At 35.8% G+C, this 21000-nt stretch overlaps 1 protein-coding gene across 4 annotated transcripts; it reads left to right on the top strand.

Annotated features, from left to right (window-relative positions):
- Positions 1-2521: 2521 nt before the first annotated feature.
- On the top strand, positions 2522-20503 carry RBM45 (RNA binding motif protein 45). Of its 4 annotated transcripts, none has more exons than XR_009256995.1 (11): positions 2522-2963; positions 7065-7187; positions 9280-9406; positions 11508-11627; positions 12405-12584; positions 15186-15315; positions 15482-15566; positions 15774-15937; positions 17426-17626; positions 20038-20083; positions 20247-20503. XR_009256995.1 is itself a non-coding variant. In XM_058712952.1 (11 exons), the coding sequence occupies exons 1-9, from the start codon at positions 2658-2660 to the stop codon at positions 17616-17618; spliced, it is 1428 nt and encodes a 475-aa protein (XP_058568935.1). In that variant the 5' UTR covers positions 2522-2657; the 3' UTR covers positions 17619-17626; positions 20052-20083; positions 20247-20503. The 4 variants fall into 4 exon arrangements, 3 of the variants coding, with proteins under 3 accessions (XP_058568935.1, XP_058568946.1, XP_058568927.1); XM_058712952.1 differs by having other exon boundaries at positions 20052-20083; XM_058712963.1 differs by lacking the exon at positions 20038-20083 and having other exon boundaries at positions 2522-2957.
- The last annotated feature ends 497 nt before the right edge of the window (positions 20504-21000 follow it).

Here is a 21000-nt window from a genome sequence, read left to right as displayed (position 1 = left end):
TGTAATTATATCACAGTTTTAGAAATTTTGGAAAACAACGACAAGAATTTACTATTTTCTCCTTGCATTTCAAAAGTAAGTTACAATATCATCTCTTGGTTTTTAAAAAAAGAAATTTATAAGAATTTTGGAAGAAAAACTTAGGGGAAAACTGGATTTCATGTGAAATAAACATAAATGTTTATCATTCTAATAATTGTGCATTAAAGGTTACATGTTTTAAAGCCTTGAAAATTTAAAATTTTTTTAATGTTTATTTTTTGAGAGAGAGAGACTGAGTGTGAGCCAGGGAGGGGCAGAAAGAGAGGGAGACACAGAATCTGAAGCAGGCTCCAGGCTCCATACTGTCAGCACAGAGCCCAATACCAGGTTAGAACCCACAAACCATGAGATCATGACCTGAGCCAAAGTCAAATGCTTAACCAACTGAGTCACCCAGGCGCCCCTAAAGACTTGAAAAATTTAATCTGCAAATGCACAGCACATCTTTTCTCTAATAGTATACCCATTAATAATCATTCTTTCAAACCTCAGAATTTTAGTTGTTTTAGCTACATGTGACTCATGTTCAAATATGATTTTATATGACTTGAAATACGGCAAAACTGTTATTGTTGAGTGATAAAAAACGTCTACGGTTGATTGTGGTGATGGTTGCACGATGCTGTGAACATACTAAAAACCATTTAATTGAACATTTTAAATGGGTGAATTGTATGATGTATGAATTATATCTCAAGGAGGCTGCTTAAAATGATAAGACATAAAGAAACTAAATTTCAGGACACCTGGCTGGCTTGTTCAGAAGTGCATGTGACCCTTGATTTAGGGGTCATCGGTTTAAGCCCCATGCTGGGTGCAGAGATTACTAAAAAAAATCAAACTTAAATTTAAAAAAATAAAGTAAATTTCTTATTTTGCTTACATATGTGGTATTTCATTTGATTGAGTGATAAAGAAATTTTGCTTTCTTAGCATTTCCCAATATTTCTGTTCCTGGTTTTGTTTTATGCAATCTTTTATCTCTTCTTTAAGAAAAAAATGAACTACTCTAATTATCAGCTTCAAATTTTCAGAATATCAATCATTAATTTGTATTACAAATTACTCTGTTATTTGTATTACAAAGAATAAAAATTGCCCAGTCAATGCAGTTCAAAAAAATTATACATTTTCCACTAGATGGCACTGGTGTGCAAATAGCGTTGCTAGAATCTGCAGATTCATCTATTATTAACATTACTACATTGTTTTCATTCACTTTGATTGGTCTGCGTAAGATAAAGAGACGTGGAAAGTTAAAACAAAAGACTTCCTTTGCTTACTAAGCTCCTGAGTAAACAAAGTCCCCATTTTAAAGATACAAGATGCAACACAAGGAGAAATTGTCATAATCTTGTGCTAAAGCTAGAGTAAGAACCCACAATCCCTGACTCTTAATTGCTATCATACAAGTATACAATATCAAGAGTGGGGAAGTGGAAACGCTAGTCAAAAGGAACAAAAAACTTTATTATCTCATTTTATCCCTAACTATAAAATCCTAACTATACAAGACCAATCTGTAAACTTCATAAAGGAAGAAGAGTGATCATTTTGTTTAATATTATATCACTTGAGTATAGCACAGTGCCCAACACATAGTAGACAGTCAAAAAACATTTGGTGTTTAAATAAATGGATAAATTAATTAAGGTTAACAACAACCCCATGTAGTAGGTAATATTATTTCTACTTGCAATTGAGGAACTGAAGTTGGAAATATGAAGTAACTCATATTCACAATTCAGTGGCAAAAGCATTTTGCATTCTTGAACATTATTTTGCATTCTTGAACATTCAAAGAGGTCTGCTCCTGGACTACCGCTGGTTCATTCTTTTTACTTCATTCCAACTCCACTACGAAATCCTGATCTTGTTTCCGAATTTCTTCTAGCTTTCCGATGACCTCTTGTCAAGTCCCTTCAACAAGAAGTCTTAGAAGTCAGTATGCATTCCCACTTTGTTTGCCATTAAGACTTTTCCTAGTGCTATAGTTGAACAGTCCACCTTTTCAGCCCTCAAATCCCCAAGGTTTGTGGGAGTCGAGCAGATCAGCAGATAGATTCTGGTTTGGGCTCTGTTATTTGTATCTCTATATAGTCTCTGGCATTCCAAGGGCCTCAATTTCCTCATCTCAATTTTCTCAACAAATGAGGCTGGAATTGGATGATCTCAAAGGTTCTTTTTAGCTCTGAGACTATATGGTTTTTAACTTTATCCTAGAGTGGTCCTCTATTGAGTTTATGACCAAGATGGCAAGTTTTAGAGGAAGAATGCTTGGACTCTAGGGTTGGGAAGGCTGTGCGCCAGACGGGCCTGTTCTGGCCACAGAGAATGAGGATTGCACACCCGGCGTTTGTTTCAGCGGACTGCTAGACTGACTGGGTCGGCCTACCCCACCCCGAGCCGCTAGGGGGCGCTGGAGGCCGTTCCCCGGAAGCTGGCACTCTGCGCGGCCGCACTCTCGCGCAAGGGCGCGAGACCCTTGCGTCTTCCGGAAGCGGAGCCCTGGACCCGCAACGGCTGGGTGTGCGACCACGGTGGTGGCTGGCGCGCCTGAGAAGACAAGAACTAAAGGGAACCCGGGCCTGCCTCCCGCGCCGGGCTGGAACATCATGGACGAAGCAGGCAGCTGTGCGAGCGGCGGAGGGTTCCGCCCGGGCGTGGATAGCCTGGACGAGCCCCCCAACAGCCGCATCTTCCTGGTGATCAGCAAGTACACGCCCGAGTCGGTGCTGAGGGAGCGCTTCTCGCCCTTCGGCGAGATCCAGGACATCTGGGTGGTGCGGGACAAGCACACCAAGGAGTCCAAGGGCATCGCCTTCGTCAAGTTTGCCCGTAGCTCGCAGGCCTGCAGGGCCATGGAGGAGATGCACGGCCAGTGCCTCAGCCCCAACGACACCAAGCCCATCAAGGTGCAGGTGCCCGGGTTGGGATGCCCGCGGGAGCGGGAGGGGATGGGCCTTCCTGCACCCGAAGCTGTGTCAGGTGGGGTCGAGGTAGTACATCCGCTCCCTGGAGCGGAGTGGGCGGCGCCTGGCATTCCGGGGGCGGGAGGAGGGGCGGATGGTGTTCCGCACAGGGTTTCTCGGGCCGCCCGGCCCTCGAGGCAAACCCCGAGGTGTGGCAAGAATGTCGGCCCCGACTTGGGCCGCGGAGCTATAGTGACTGGGCCTCTCCCCTACTCCCGCCATCTCTAGTCCAGAGCTCTGGCTTCCACGACCCACCTCTGGCCCTCCTCTCTCATAACCCCGTTTACCATGTATGAAAATAGATTAGTTTGCTTTTCCTCGGGGTGGTACGGAGCTTAGCAACTTGATAAACATACGTTAAGTGTGGCCTCTCTCGTGTTGGGCGCTTTCCCAGTGCCACACGAAAGTATGCATGTGTATAATATTTGAGTGGAGGTGACTCAGACTGCTGCTGTTTAGATTTGTCACACCGTTGTGATTTTTTAAATCATTTTAATTAAGCCGTCTTTGCGAAACTATAATTGGCAAACGTTTTGTTACTGCCACTTTTCTTTGAAAGCAACCCAAAATAAACTGCCTTAAGAAGAGCCAAATCATTGTGATGGTAGTGTAGTTGTGCTATTATTGTTTCTTTGCGTACTCATAGTTCACCCTGGAGGTCTTTATATTGAGTTTCCAGACTTGTGTAAAAGTAACAAAACTGACACGTGGCAGGAAGGATGATTTTGACGGTTATTCGTTTTAATCTATGCTTTTAGCACAGTGCTCGTCACAAGGTAGACCCCGCGCATAGATCTTGGTGGTCATTAGTAGCCAAAATGTCCTTCCTTACTGGCTGTGGACTGAGTTCAGGACCCAGTCCTGAGGATCTGACAGTTGCTTAAACTGTACCCCCGCCCGTCGTGTAGAAATAGTTGCTGTATATGTAACTCTGTTGGAGCCTTCCACAAAATTCTTTTCCCTCAACTTTTTCCTTCTTGTTTTTTTCCACTTACAACAGAGAACTGATAAGAATACTACTAATACTGACTTTTATAAATGAAAGATGGAGAGAGAGTTCAGTCTCTGGAGGTCTTCCCTATGCCTCCATCCACAAAAGAGAAGGAACATAGGAATATACCAACAACACAGTAGACCATAGACATGCCCTTTACTTCCATCCCCAACCTTCTGAAATGGAGCAGAACAGATCATCAATAAGATGAATTGTAAGGCCACGGCATATACTAGATCAATGGCTGACAAACTTTTTCTGTAAAAGGACAAATAGTAAATATTTTAGGCTTTGTGAACCACATACAGTCTCTGTCACATATTTTCTTTCTTTTTAACAGCCCTTTAAAAATGTAAAAACAATTCCTAGATCATGGGCTATTGAAAAAGAGTAAGCTGTGGTTTGTTGATTGCCTAGATTGATTTAATTTTTATCTCCTTCCAATTAAATTAATGGAGAAGGTTTTTATACCTTCTGAATATAACCACAGAGATCTGTTGGTAACCCAAAAAAATGCTCCAGATCTGAAACCTATAGAATCCTCTTTCCTTGATTAAATTCCTACAAGAGAAGTAAAAGCCCCAATACTGGGACCCTCCTTTTTAATCACAGAAAAGTTATTCCCCAAAATAAAGTTGAAGTTCTGTTTTTCACATTTTGGTCCACTCAGTTTCAGACAGAGGGTTGTTGGACTACAGGGCCTAGCTAGACTAAGTTCATTCCTCAGCAGGTTCAGCTCTGTCTGTCTTCCACTAGAATGTAGTTTTTTGTTTGTTTGTTGTTACTGTGGTCATTGTTTTTAGTATTTCCAGTTAAATTAACACAGCTTCAACTTTTCTCATGTAGTTTGCTTTCGCAAAGTTCCGTAGTATCTATGAGACAAATAAGAAAATTATAGCCCTAGAGCCAGAAAAGATTGACTAGGTAAGAGTTATTTTGTGACCAGCTACATTACCTGGAGGAAAGGGGTAAACCTAAAATGTAGAAAAGTCTTGTTTTCTAGCTTTGCAAGAATGCCTCTTTAGAGCCTGTAGTCTGAACATAAATCTCAGGAGAAATCATCCATTAGGTGGCTAATTATTATACATGTGTTCTGCTCAGACACTGCTTGCCTTATTGGAAATTTGAAACACTCCGGTCTTCTAAAATTTAGAAATTTGTGATTTGATGACACCTACAACCTCAAATCTTACTTGAGATTCTTTTTGCCCCCCAGTGTCTTCCCAAATTCTTAAATGTTTCCTATTTTATTTTTCTATTGATCATCCATTACCGATACATCCACTAGACTTTCTAGTGGGTCATTTCTGTATTACTCAATATTCTATTACTAATACCTCATACACTGTTTGGCAGGTAGTGTAAGTTTATTGAAGGAGTAACAGTGGACTCTGTTAGGAGACATAGGAATATGTCTCCAGCTATATCTTGTAAACAAGGCCCTACACCTCTATGACAGCTGTTTTCCAAGCGAACATAATGACTTTATGTTTTAGTACTTCTAAAATCCCCTGGCTTTATAGGTTTTCTATCCTTTTGGTTGCTGCCTCCTACTCTAGAAATCCATAAGTTCAGGTTTTCTCATACTCAAATGGTATACAGCTCCCCCTTTAAAGTAGAAGAAAAAAGAAGCCTTAAGGGCTTGTAAGGTGATTTATATTAATTTTATTACATGTCTTCAAATTATAAAAAACAAAACTAGCCATTAAAGTTCTTATCCTTATGGCTCTATAAAAAAATCCACAATCTTAGTTAGAGATTTTAAGATTCCTCTAGAATAATATAAAACCCAAACAATTTATATTATAAAGTAATAATCTAATGTCATAATCCAAGTAATGATAATCTAAGTAGTCCAATGTCACAGATGATGTTTTCAGTAAACTAAATAGTAGAAAATGCTAACAGTAGAAAATGGAACAGGTAGTGCTGTTCATTTTTTTACTTACATAAATCATTTGGGTGGTCACTGAGATGATCCAGTAATTATGGTTATGTTACCTTTTCTTAAAGGTACATATTAGAAAGAAAACAATTAAAAATATGACATCCTAGACTTAAACCCAACTGTGTCAATATTACATTAAATATTAGTAGACTAGACATTCCAATTAAAAGGCAGAGATTATCAGGATTTGTAAAAAAAAAAAAAAAAAAAAAGCTAAATACTATGTACAAGGGATACAAAGCAGTTGAAAGTAAAAGGATAAGAAAAGCTGGTGTGATGTTGTACAAAATGGTCATCAACACAAGGAGTATTAACAGGTTAATTTCATAGGAATAAAAATATCAATCAAAAAGTACATAACAATCCCAAATGTTTATGCAGCCAATAATACAGCTTCAAAATACATGAAGCATGATTGGTAGAACCAGAAGGAGAAAGATAAATTCACAATCAGGTATTTAAACTCCTTTCTTAGTATCTGATAGAACAACTAGACAAAATTTGCAAAGATAAGGAATATTTTAATAACACTGTTAATCAGCTATGAAACTGACATCTATTGAACGCTGTACCCAGCAGCTGCAGAGTACTTATTCTTTTTCAGTGCACTGGCTTGCCCTTGGTAAACAAAAATGCAAAAGTAAAAATGTATTTGGTGGGGGGGCGCCTGGGTGGCTCAGTTGGTTAAGCGTCCGACTTCGGCTCAGGTCATGATCTCGCGGTTTGTGGGTTCAAGCCCTGCATCGGGCTCTGTGCTGACAGCTCAGAGCCTGGAGCCTGCTTTGGATTCTGTGTCTCCCTCTCTCTCTGCCCCTCCCCTGCTCACACTCTGTCTCTGTCTCTCTCAAAAATAAACATTAAAAAAAATATCTATATATCTATATAGATATAAATATAGATTTGGAAAAACAGTGGAGAGATTGTTATTATCTCATATAAAAAGTCATTGCAGTAAAAATTGCTTTAAAAAAACTTTTTGATAAGACCCTATTACATTGTGTTTAACCTAACATGCATCTCATACTAATAATGAAGTAAATGTACTTAAGGAATAGGAAAACAGTTAACTGATTTTTCACATTATTTTTGTATTATGTTTGTTGCTTAGGTTTTCATTGCTCAGTCCAGATCATCTGGAAGTCACCGAGATGTTGAAGATGAAGAACTGACAAGAATATTTGTCATGATACCAAAGTCCTACACAGAAGAAGATTTGCGGGAAAAATTTAAGGTACTTATGTTTTTTAATCAGCTAGCATCTATAATAATTTACAATCCTGAATCGGTTATATGGTTACTAAATCTTAAGTGTTGTTCGAGTTAGATCATTAGGCTGGTGGTGGTGGTGAATTAAATAATTGTTTCTAAGTCATCTATTTCAATCTAGTTTTAAAATAGTAAAGCTAGAATAAACTAACTTTTTAAAAAACATGAAAATGATGAAAAACATATTAATGATGATGTTTTCTGCCATATAAGAAACATAATGATGATATTTTCTGCCAGATTCAGGAAAATGAAGTCTAAAGCCCAGAATTTTAAATTAGGTCACATACATAGTAGGTGGTGGACCAAGATTTAAACCCAGGCTGTCTGAATCCAGAACCTGCTCTTGGTCTTTACAATTTCAAAGCACCCTCTCACTACTCTGTTGCTTTCATGTAGAGGTAAATGAAGCAAGCCTAAGCGTGTGAACTATATTATCTATTTATATACAAAGCCTATGGCATGTTGATCTTGTACTTATTCACAGAAAGGCTCATCCGTTACAGAATTTTTGTCCTAAAGTTAAGGACTTATATTTAAAGAAAAAATCTACAGCTCTGAACTATATATATAGCAAGAGCTATGGTAATGACTGATAGTCAGTGAAATTTGAAGATCATTTTAAATCTCTTTATAGCCAATGACTTTTATATGCAATGATATACTTTCACTAAAAATTACTAAAAAGCAATTCTCAAATTGTTATGAGTTGTAACTTTTTATCCGTTATCTACTAATTTTCCCAATACTGTGAATTAGGTGGGCAACAAATAAGAAAGAAAATAGTCAAAAGTAATTTTCAGACTTTCTCTCTCTGAAAATTCAATTGAGAGTTGAATAAAATACCTCAAAAATAACAAATACCAAAAATACATAGTCCATACTTCCTCCAAAAGTAAGAAAAAAGTTGTTACCTTATATATTTATAAATTCTTATCTTTTTCTGAGCAAATAAATATGACATTTTTATCCAAATGTATAATAATTAAGTTGCTAATTGGGTGCATGAGAATTTTATGAAATAAATAAACACTAACGGGGTGCCTGAGTGGCTCAGTTGCTTAAGCATCCTGCTCTTGATTTAGCCTCAGGTCATGATCTCATGGTTGGTGGTATTCAAACCCTGCCTGGGGCTCTCTGCTGACAGTGCAGAGCCTGTTTAGGATTGAAATTGTCTCTGCCCCTCCCCTGCTCATGTACTTTCTTTCTCTCTCAATAACTATTAAAAAAAAATAAGCCCTAAGAATTTATATCCCATATTTCTCCCAACATTAAAAATAAACTTTTACCCATATTTTTCACGTGGAGAATTGACTGAGTAAACCTGTGTGTTTTAGTTATATATTTTGTGAGGCTTCTCTTCAAAAGAATACACAGTTATGTCCTGTTAGAAGGCAGACGACTATAACTATAACTAATGTTTAGTGTGTCCCAAACTCTATATAAGCACTTTAGGTCTATTAGTTCATTTAACTCTTAAAATAACCCTATGAAGTAGGTATAGCTATTAGCCCCATTTAACAGATAAGGAGACAGGCTCAGAGAGGATAAACAAACTGCCCAGTTAATAAGGGACTGAGCCAGGTTCGAATATGGAAGGTTCAATTCCAGCTTGTAATCACCACTAAGACTTTGGAACTTTCCAAACCATGTACACATTCTTACTCTCCCTCCATGACTTAGACAAGTTATTTGATTTCCTCTCTAAGACCCAGTTTCCTTGTCTGTGAAATAACTTATATATTATACACACACACACACCCCTTGAAGGATTGTTTTAACAGTAAGGAAATATATGTAAAGCAAATGCTCAGAAAATGAAAATGAAAATCATCATGATTTTGATTATGTTATTTGCTTATATCATTATTATGGTTTTTTTCTAGTGCCTCATTAGTTTGTGACATTTTGATTCTATTATTAAAAATGGCTATATATTCTAATTCTTATTTCTAGTTTTGCAAATAAAGGGTGCAAATAAATTTTAAGTTCTGAAATAATCTGTTCACAGTTACTGATTTTGACTCCTCTAAGATCATTTCTTTTAACTTCCATAGGTGTATGGAGATATCGAATACTGCAGCATTATTAAGAATAAAGTAACTGGAGAAAGTAAAGGTTTGGGCTATGTTCGATACTTAAAACCATCACAAGCTGCCCAAGCAATAGAAAACTGTGATCGAAGTAAGGATATGTTCATTTAACATGTTGAAGACTTTCTTAAAACTTTTAATTATTCTAAATAATGGAATCTAATACTGGTTTTTGCTAATAACCATACCTGCTAATTTAATCTTAGCAATGGGAGTTTAAATATATATATACCTGGGATGAAAAGTATTTGAGGGCTGTGATTAAGCTTTTGTTGAGGCGCCATCTTGAAGAAAAATATGGGCAACTACATTAACTTAATAAGTGAAAATACTGTTACCATATTTTGGTTATTACTTCTAAGGTTTGGGGGTTTATTTTAATATTTAAAATTTTTAAGTATTAAATTGACTTACCCTTTATCAGGCTCAAAAAAATTTTTTTTTCTTTATATTGAAAAAACTCAAGTTTTCTGTAAAATATGTTCATATTTAACCTAAATCCTAAATAGAATTAAATTTACCAATAAACACACAGGTTAAGGATGGGGTTTAGTGTTATATATGCTCATATAGGTAAATAAATATACATTAGGTTAATTTGAAGCTAGAGTGACATTAATTGGATCTTTTCCTGTTAGTATACATAATGAAGAATAAGAATTTTAAAGAAGCCAAGGAAAATATTCTTTGTTGTCATACTTCTAGTTATATTGACCTTTAGAAATGATGAATACTCTAGGTTTTAGGGTTTTATGAAGATCTATATGTACTGAAGAATTATTGCTAATCACTAGAATTCTTAGGTAAGCCTAAGATATATACCAAAATTTTCTCTCAGATCCTTCTAAATTTCTCAATCAGCCAGCACTAATTGAGTACCTATGGTATACTTGGCAATATGTTAAGTAAAGAGGTACAGAGGGAATATATAGCTTTTAAGGAGTTTAACTATATTGGGTAACCAAGATCTACTAGTAAAAAATTGTTGAAGAATATTAGGAGAATTTTTTAAAAGGCTCTTTGAAAGCAGGGAGTATGTTTTATGTTTCTGTCTCTGTTATTCCTTCTACCTAGTACAGTTATAGGCCCTCAGTAAAGATTTATTGAGATTTCTATCAAAGATACTGTTATTTATAATAGACTCAATAAAAATTTGCGAGATGAGGAAATGTTCAAAAATGTGTGCTATGGTTCATCAGTGGTGAAAAACAAGTGCACTGAGAGCACAAGAACACATCTAGAGGTGAGATTTACATTTGGTATAAATTAGGCAGGACAGAAGGTGAGAGCAGTGTTTGCAGAGGCCCAGAGATAGAAATAAACATGTCTTTGCTTAATGCTGTGAAGGCAGCAATCTGAATAAAACATAATATTGTTGAGAAATTAGGAGACAACATTAAGTACATTGGCACCATACATGGGAGATCATGAAGAGTTCAGGCTTAGTCCATGTTAGGATTCCGTTGTAGATTGTTTTAAAAGGAGAAAAATAACTGTTTCTGGGCAGTTGATCTAAGTACAGTATCAAGGATGGATTTCCAGAGAAAGAATTCAAAGTGGCTGGTTTTATCCTTTTTAGAGCCACTGAATACTATGGTTGAAGCTACAAACCTTCTCCTTTGAAATATGCCCATGTGCACATATATAAGCATTTTGTTTAAAGTTTCAGAGGGCTCATGGAACCTTCCCACCTTTTGAAGCTCATCCTTGAACCCATACTTAAAACCTTTGCTCCATAGGCAGACCAGTTAAAGAATTGTTGTAATTAATTGAAGGGAATCTAACTTAGAAACAAAGTTAGGGAAATTAGAATAAAAGATAACATTTTCGAAATACATTTTAAAGGAAGAATCTTGCTGACATGTTGAATGTGAAAAGCCCTCTAGGATTTTAATGTTGACCCAGGGAGAATGAATGATGATTTTACTTGGTGGTAGGGGGAGATTGGAAAGGATGAAAAAGAATTGCTGATTTTGCATGTCTACATTGACCCATAATTTGGGGTTCTCGCTCTATTTATTTTTTGCCATCTTCCAAAAAGCAAAGAAGTAGGTCTGGTGCAGGTGGCCTTTGTATAGATTTTGTTTTATGAAATTATAGTTATAAAGCTAAGTCAAGCACTGGCAATAATGTATATTTGCAGGTATGTTAAATTTGCTATGAAGTTTGAAAATCATAGATTCTTTTTTCAGGTTTTAGGGCAATCTTGGCTGAACCTAAAAATAAAGCATCTGAATCCTCAGAACAAGACTATTATAACATGAGGCAGGAGACATTGGGACATGAACCTAGAGTAAATATGTTTCCATTTGGTGAGTAAGCTATTCTTTATTTTAATAGTGTAAGCAGTATATGCAATCTGATTTGGATTTTATAAAATATTCTTTTATCAGTAGTCTGTAAATCTGACTTAGTGAATCAAAATTAATGTAGTAGGGTTTTTTTGAGAAGTTTGTCATGACTTCTCATGTCCTTAATATGTAACACTCATTTAACATATTTCCAATTGTAGTTTTCTGTGGTTAGTTATGTATCTAGATATTAAACTATGTCACGCCACTTTTTTGAGTGAGCTTCTGCCTCTGTGTAGCCAACCAGAAAGTATAAAAGACATCTACTTCTGTCCCCTCAGTATGAGTCCTAAGATTTTTATCCCTAAGATACTGCTGCTTTCAAACTAGGGCTAAAGAAAGGAGAGGAATGACAAAAGTAGAAGCCAGATGAAGGGGGAAATAATTGATGAAAGTAAGACCTGTAAATGTTATTTGGCATAACTTTCTTTTAGATGAAACACTTGCCATATTTTGTAGTTTTGCATACTAAACCTATTCCTGTGAAGTTAGACTACACATTTCTACTTAACTTTCTGTGTTGAAGGCAGGGGAGTGGGAAGAATTCTGTTTCCTCACCATTGGTCCCTTCTGATAGTGCTAATGACCAAGAGCGTATGACAAAACACGGTTCCTTGTCCAATGCAATGAACAAGTTCCGATGCAATGACAGTGCATCTTACTTTCTAGTACATAAATGTTAAGTGAATTCTCAACTGTATAGAAATTTAAAGATATACTTTTTTTATGTTGTTGGAGAACAACAATCTGAATTTTCAAGTTTTGACAAGAATGACAACAGAGGCCAAGAAGCTATCTCCAAACGCCTGTCAGTTGTATCAAGAGTTCCTTTCACTGAAGAGCAGCTTTTCAGTATTTTTGATATAGTACCAGGATTGGAATACTGTGAAGTTCAACGAGATCCTTATTCTAATTATGGTAAAATAATGTCTATTATTTTTAAATATACTGTGTTTTGATAAAATGTCTTTTCTCCAGTGGCACTTTTGATGTCAGATACTCTGTGTGTGACAATTTTGTTTTCTTTTTTCCACTTCAAATTTTCAAATACAGCGATACCTTAATAAATAACCCCCTGGGATTATAGCTCCTTTAAACAAAGTCATTTATTTTTTAAAAATATTTTAGGGGCGCCTGGGTGGCTCAGTTGGTTAAGCGGCCGACTTCGGCTCAGGTCATGATCTCGCAGTCCATGAGTTTGAACCCCGCGTCGGGCCCTGTGCTGACAGCTCAGAGCCTGTAGCCTGTTTCAGATTCTGTGTCTCCCTCTCTCTGACCCTCCCCCGTTCATGCTCTGTCTCTCTCTGTCTCAAAAATAAATAAACATTAAAAAAATAAAAAATAAAAAAAATATACATTTTAACACTTATAAAATAGAGCATTCTCTGTTTCCATTTGTGCAGCCAAAATGGAGTCTCTGTACTGCTGATTAATGCTAGACAAAGTTATAAAACCCTTAAAGTTTCCTTCTCATCCCTAAGTCTTTTTCTTAAGCTTATACCTCAAAAAAACTCCTTCCCTTCATTTCAAGTATCTAATTGCTCTCTTTTTCTCTCTACATCTTCCCAGTCTTAATTGAAGCAAGGCTCTACTATCAGGCATTTGAACTTGTTACTTAATCGGTTAAACCTAATATCTCATGTTAACCATTTTTGTAATTTTTTAAGTTTTTTTTGTTTTGTTTTTTGTTTTTAAGGCTTTTAAGAAATGGAGTCATTGTGGCACAATGGAAAATGGTTGGCATTCCATTTCGCATCTGACTCAGGTGCAAATGAAATCCCAGTGCTGGCACGTAGCTCTGAGACCTTGGCAAATTGCTTATCCTGTCTGGGCTTTTCTTTATATGTAAAAGGGGATTATTAATACTATCAGTACCAGGGTTAGATAAGAATTAGAAATACTATAGGGGCGCCTGAGTGGCTCAGTCAGTTAAGCGTCTGACTTCAGCTCAGGTCACGATCTCGCGGTCCGTGAGTTCGAGCCCCGAATCGGCCTCTGGGCTGATGGCTCAGAGCCTGGAGCCTGCTTCCGATTCTGTGTCTCCCTCTCTCTCTGCCCTTCCCCTGTTCATGCTCTGTCTCTCTCTGTCTCAAAAATAAATAAACGTTAAAAAAAAAAAAAGAATTAGAAATACTATATGTAAAATACCTAATGCAAGTCCTGGCACATAATAGGCACTCAGTAAGTCTAAGGGGCTTGTCAGTTTCTTTTAAAGAATTTGAGGTAAGGGGCGTATAGAGAAGTCATACTTGGCATCTGTTCCTGGCCTATAGATACACTTGACGTAGTGCTTTTAGGGTGCCATGGGTGTGAGCATAAGTGGGAAGGTGTTAATCAGGTCATATAGGCTAATGGGCCTGGAGCGGAGTAGTGCCACTCTTCACACATCCTCACTATTACTCTTCCCAGCCCTGGTCTGTTAGCAGGACTGCATGTGAACCTACTTCGGACCATCTTCAACCTCTTCTTTATTCTGACTATTTTGTGTGCACACATTTTGTGTTTTCTGGCACATTTGTTGTTATATGTAATTTTATTTGTTCTGTATTTCTTTCCCTTTTATCTGTTATGTTGAAATGTATTTGTTCCTTCACCTTCTGTATTGTTTCTTTGGTTGAATGTGTCTGATAAATAAATACATGTGTCATTGGAACACTTTTTTATTGATAGAGGAATCATCATATAAAGTTCTATCTGAATTGGTTTTATACATTCATTTGCTTTCTGAGTTTTAATTTCATTAAAATGTTGCGATGCTTGGGTTTAGACAGGACCCTTAAATTATAGCAGTGTTTCCCCCTAAGTGGGTTGTGTTGTAAATATATTATGGAAACTTTTTTGGTTGTGTTATAAGCTCCTGGGCTCTCCATGTAAGGACTCCGGTATAAAATTATCCACCCCCCACCACCTTCAGCATCATCTTCCTGAATTAAAATCTGTTTCCATAGCTGAAAGCTCTCAAAAAGAGTGTGTAATCTGTGACTTCTAATCTAAGATTCTCTGTTCCCTACCTTTTGTTTTTCATATATACCACTTTTCCTTTCTCTACCACTGTAGCTAGCCAGATGACTGTATGTTCTTATCAGATTATATATTCCCCTCGTTTCATTTCCTGCTCAGTATGATAGGGAAAATTTTAGAATTTCAAAGTATATTTCAAAGAATAAATATTTAAGAACAACTGCTTGGTTTTAGGTGTATCTGTCATATAAGAAACACCAATATTCTAAAATTAAATTCGTTGGAAAAAACTTACACTAGTAATTTCATTTTCCTTAAAATACCATGTTTATATTGTTAACAAAATCTGGTTTAGACTTTGTAGGAACACAGCTGTTGCACACACACATATATATATATATATATATAAGAACGTTGTTTTCTGACCCATTTGATTCTGTGTTTACTGGTTGTGTGATACTAGGGTATTTCTATATTGTTTCATTTTTATGGCAACACAGGCTTTAGGTATTCTCTTTGTTTTTTGTTTTTAATTCCCGATTCTCTACTTTGTTTTAGGTCATGGAGTGGTTCAGTATTTTAATGTAGCATCAGCTATTTATGCAAAATACAAGTTACATGGATTTCAGTACCCTCCTGGGAATCGGATAGGTGTTTCCTTCATTGATGATGGGAGTAATGCAACAGAGTAAGTACCATCTCAGGAGAGTCTAAAGCAGGGCGTACATAATATGACTTGAAGAATAAAAATAGAAAGCAGTTGACCTCTTGGGTGAGGAAGTCACACAAAACAAGTTACGGGTAAGAGACTGAATATCTCTAGTTTTCTGTAAATTATCAGTTCTTATCTTTAGTCTCCTTAGAAAAATGGCAACGCAGATGGTAGCAGCACAGCTTGCATCAATGGTGTGGAATAACCCAAATCAGCAGCAATTTCTGGTAAGTAGGTAAGAATTTAATCTCTGTAGTACATCAATAGGGTATGTAATAAATGTGGCCTCTGTTTGTTACCTATGAAAGAAAATTTTCAGAGCTGTAGTAAAAGATCACATAGGAGCCATGATATATATATCTTTTTAGCTCTTGGCTTTAAAATCCTTAAAGTGCAGTTTTTCTTTTTCTTGTTTTTGTACCTCTCTTCAACAGCAATTTGGAGGAAATTCTGGATCACAGTTGCCTCAAATCCAGACAGATGTTGTACTTCCATCATGCAAAAAAAAAGCCCCTCCTGAAACTCCTGTGAAAGAAAGACTTTTTATCGTGTTTAATCCTCATCCTTTACCTTTAGATGTATTAGAGGATATTTTCTGGTAAGATTTCAATTCCACAAAGTTACGTTTTATAATATAATTTATTTAAACTAGTAATTTAAGTCCTCTCACAATCTTGAAACTTCTATATCCAATACTTAATCAGGTAGAAATGATTTGTTTTGCAGTTTAGAAAAATTCCTTATTTATATGACCTTTTAAAATATACGATGATTTCCTTCTCTACTATTTACATATCCTAAGTCTCCACACAGAATTTCCGATTTTCTTTTAAAGACATAAAACATACAGTATTGTTTTGAAAAGTTGCATGCATAAAATTGACAAATCATTTGTTTCTTGGTAAAAAATAGACCTGTCCTCTAAAATTCTTGTTACATATCTTTCCCTTTGTAGTAGTATTTCACCTGAACAGTTTACTAAGCATCTTCTATTTTGTCCACACTCTGTTGGAACCTTAAGAATTATATTGAGTAAACAATTACCTGATTGTAAGGAAGAGTATATAATAAATATAGAAAAAGGGAAGGCACTTGTTAATTGTTGTTTTTTTAATAGAACTCCTTGAATCTTAACTTTTTTCTTTTTGGTCTTTTTCCTGTTTGCCTTACAACAATGTTAGTGAATTAAAAAAAAAACACCAGGAAACTCATTGAACAGTTGCATAAAATATCAGTAGTTCATTTAACTGATTCATGTAGTTTATTTCTTGAGCATATCCTTTGTGCCAGGTGGTCACCATGCTGTGTGCAAGAGACATTGTGTAAACAAAATGTATTATGTAAGACATTATAGTCCTTGTCCTGTGAGAGCTAATCTCATATAGGACACAGACAAGTAGGTAGGATATTACAGCCTACTGAAGTTGATATTGTTACAGCCTAGTGAGGTTAGTGTTGTGAAAAGGAATGTGCAGGCTATGAAATACATGAGAGGAGCATCTACTTTTAAGACTCTGAGAAGACTTCTTAAAGAAGCAAGGTATAACGGAGACCTGATAGACAATAATAGCTATAGAAGAAAGGAGGGCGTTCGGATGGTTATTCCTACAGAGAGAATGTGAAAGGAGATCATTAGAATATGGAATTTGAGAGACTGTGTGGGAGGGTGAAGCAGGAGAGAACAAGGCCCATGTCAAGAAAGGCCCACAAGCCACGTTAGGGAGTTTGTCCTTACCCTGGAAGGGAATTTTGGGTAGGAAATGATCGTATCTGTATTTTAGAGGGATCACTGGGAAGACAGGGTAGAGAATATTTTAAAGAGGGACAAGCCCAGGGTGCAGGGAAACAAGGGAGGAACGTGTTTGAGTATTCCAAGGAAAAGATCATGACTGGCTGAATGAGGATGGGGAACTGAGTGAGAATGAAGAGAACTTGACTAATAGAGGACGTGCTTGAGAAGGAGGATTGGCTTGCAGATTGGGTGTGGGGAGAGGAATGGAAAAGGAGCCCAGAATGGACCCCAATTTTGGGACCTACGCAGTTGTGTTTTTACCAATTTCAGTTGATTTTTTTTACTTTGTTTCAGTCGTTTTGGTAACCTGATCGAAGTTTACCTTGTGTCAGGAAAAAACGTGGGGTATGCCAAGTATGCAGATAGAATAAGCGCCAATGATGCCATTACTACTTTACATGGAAAGATCCTTAATGGAGTCAGACTTAAAGTTATGTTGGCAGATTCCCCAAGGGAAGAATCTAACAAACGACAGAGAACTTACTGATTCTTGAGGTAAGCCCTTTTTACTCCGAATTTTAAAAACATATTTTTATATGTTTTTAAATATTACATATAAATATTACAGCCAGAGGAATATATAGAGAGTTTTCTTTTTAGGGATTTGGAAGCTATCAGTTAAAAGCCTTGTGACTTAAAAAAGCTTGGCTGATAAAACCACAGCACAGGTTAATTTCACAATATATTTTTTAAACCTGAATTTTGTAAACTTAAAACAAATGTTTTTGATGTTTACTGGGAGAGTATTTTTGCCCTTCTATAAAATAAAATCAGATTTCATTATAGAAAATTAAATAGTGGCTTTTTTTGTTTGTGAATGTCTTAGATGTTAAGAATTAGACTTTTAACTATATGCTTATGTGACTTTTTAAAATTGAAATAGTTCTAAAGATTTTTTAAGTTGAGGGATTAATGTCTTGAGTTATAAATAAATTTATAATAGCCTTTATAAAGAGTGTTTTGACATCTCACTAGTGTAATACCTAAAAAGCAATATCAAATAATACGTGTTTTTGGAACTTTTGAACTTAAATGTTGGTTTTTTGTGGACTTAAATTTGTGAGTTTGTGCATTAAAACTACACATTCAGAAAGTATTCTCATATGCATATTTGTATTAAAAAAAAGAACCCAGACAATTTACCAAAAACTCTTTATCTATTATAATGGTACATACAGCCATATGAATTCCTTTTTCTTTAGTTTTCAGAATCAAACTTAAATTTCTTTTCCTGTGATAATTCAACTCACATCTCCATGGCTTAGGGAGACATTCTTTAAAGTAGAAATGTTCAGCTCTTTCACTTTTTTATTCTGGAAATGAATTCTGAGTTTCAGGGGAAGCTGACAATTTCCCTGTTTCCACACACGCCAGCTTTCCAAGTCCACTGCTGGTCAAATGATAGCAGTTGGCAAGCACTTTAGATTCACTTTGAAGTTACTGACTTGAAAGCAGATTTCTTTTTACATCAATTTTCTTTCTGACCAATTATGGCAACTAGCAAGTATCAGAATGGATTGTCTCATGCCTTAGTGCTGATGACCTTCTAATATAGAGCAAGTCAGGTGATGAGTTCCTCCTACCTAGAAGGCATTTGGCAATATTTGGACCCATTATGAATAATCCTAATTTAGAAATGTCTTAAAATATTTTATCTAATTATAAAATTCATTCCCATTACCCCATACAATGTAGAAATATTAAAATGCCAGTGAAAATGACTTAGCAAGTTCTTAAAGCTGTTTTTTAATGTTTACAAATAAAATGTTAAGACCTGAATTCTGGTTAGCCAGCTGTCTTCTAAAATAGCACACAAAAATGTGTTTGTGTCTTTGGATATTTTAATATGTAGGTAGCAATTATTTTATTCAAAGAATCTTTGTCCTTAAAAAAGTACAATAATACTATGTTTTTATTATGGGGAAAATGTATGAATTACTCTTGTGGATGAGCCTTTCCTGGTGATTATTTATATAATATAAAAATATTATACTTAAAAATCAGAAGATCTGGCTTGGAATTCTAACTCTGATACCTGACTGTGATTGGACAGACCTCTTCACCTTCCTGAGTCTGATTTTTTTAATAGGGTTAGTGAAAGAAATGATTCAGCAGAAGTCTTTATAAAAATAATGTTTTGCAAGTATGAACTAAAACTGTTGCATTGGTGATTTCAGTGAAATCTTTGAGATGTTGTCTCATCTAAATGGTCAGAAACTAAAAGTTTAATATACAGACTGTGGGCATCCAGTGCTATGGGAATGAAGCTTTATCATACCACATTTTTCCCTGTAAAAGTGGCGTACCTTCATCCCATTCCCTGCATTATAGAGGAAGTGCATATACTTCAGCATGACTCTTCATAAAATATAAATCTGTCCTTTTTCCCTTTATTGAATTGTTGTACCTATTCAGAGCAAAAATAAAGTAGGGTCAGGTTAGCTGGAAATAGTGGGAAATAATCAGCTATATTAGCTTTCTGTGTTTTTAAATTTATTTTTGCTGTAGATTTCCAGTTACTGTGGACTCCAATGATTCTCCTCCTTTGTTGGTATATTAAGTAAATGTACATATTTTAAGGTTCAATAAAATAATGAGAAAGTTTACCAAGTTTTACATGAAAATTGAAATTGAAATTCTTGGGAGGGGGAAGCATTTTTTTGTTTGTTTCCTTAATTTCAGGAAAACACCAGCACCACTCAAAGGTTGGTTCCTTTTATCTCTGAGGAATAGGCCTAGGATTAGGTGAGCTACACCTATAAAATAGGAAAAACTGAGTACAACTTTGAAAGTATTTGAGTTCTATTCTGAGCTGGGTTTGATGTGCAAAATATGTTTCTCTTTCTATTTGAGGAAAATAAACATTTTAGTATTTCAGAGCATCCTGATTTTATATTAATTCACAGCATTTTCCCTCCAGAAATTCAGTACCTGTTTACATCATCCTTCTGAGTAAGTTTGGTTTTGCTTATTTGGGGGCGTCTATGATTAAGTAAGCAGATAACATTGGTTACTTTGAAATACAGGAAATTCCTAACATTATAGGAATACTATATACAACAGCTGTTTCCTTTCAGGTGATGATTTTCATACTTGTGTTGTGTTCTTTCTACAGAACAAAGACTAAATAATGACATAATCCTCAGCTGACTGACTGAAAATGTGACTGGACGCACTCCCTGTGGACAGTTGACAGCTTTTTTTTTCATATACCTGGTAGTCCGTGCACAACATTGTTTTGTCTGGGGAGCACGAATTGTTGACATGAATTTTTGAATCCACACGTCAGTGCTAAAACTAATATAATAGTTGTTTCTTAGAGCAATATGTTGTTATGTGTAGCAGAAATAAAGTTTTCTTTGCTTGACTAAATCATGCCTTATTTATGTGAAAGAAGAGAATAAAAAATACAACAGTGTTTAGAATTTTACTAAATGACATATTTCATTGATTTTGAGATGCACATTTTTTCACATTTTTACACTTCTCAAATTGGAAACATCTTAATACCGATTATGTGCCATACTATAGTTGACAACCTGTTTTTATTTCTCAACAGAACGCAAAATAAAAGTGCTTCCTTCAGTCAGTTGCATCTTAGATTCAATAAAATATGGTAATTGCTCAACCTACACATCCAGATTGGCTACTTACACTTTAAGTCAAGAGCCAAAATACATTATTAGAAATATTTTAGACTATATTTTATAGTTACACCAAAATTTGTTGGTAATTTTGTAAAGATCTTTTAAGATTATAGAGCAACGGTGATTCAAAAGTTTTAAGTTGTTGATAAGTTTAATTAAATATCAGTGGCCTTGCGGGAGGGTGGACATTTTCCCTTTATAAATACAAGATATAATGGTCAC

Source organism: Neofelis nebulosa, chromosome 2 (assembly GCF_028018385.1).
Source record: "Neofelis nebulosa isolate mNeoNeb1 chromosome 2, mNeoNeb1.pri, whole genome shotgun sequence".
Classification (NCBI taxonomy): domain Eukaryota; kingdom Metazoa; phylum Chordata; class Mammalia; order Carnivora; family Felidae; genus Neofelis; species Neofelis nebulosa.
The sequence above is the reverse complement of the archived record's forward strand: the minus strand, read 5'-3'. Positions and strand labels throughout refer to the sequence as shown.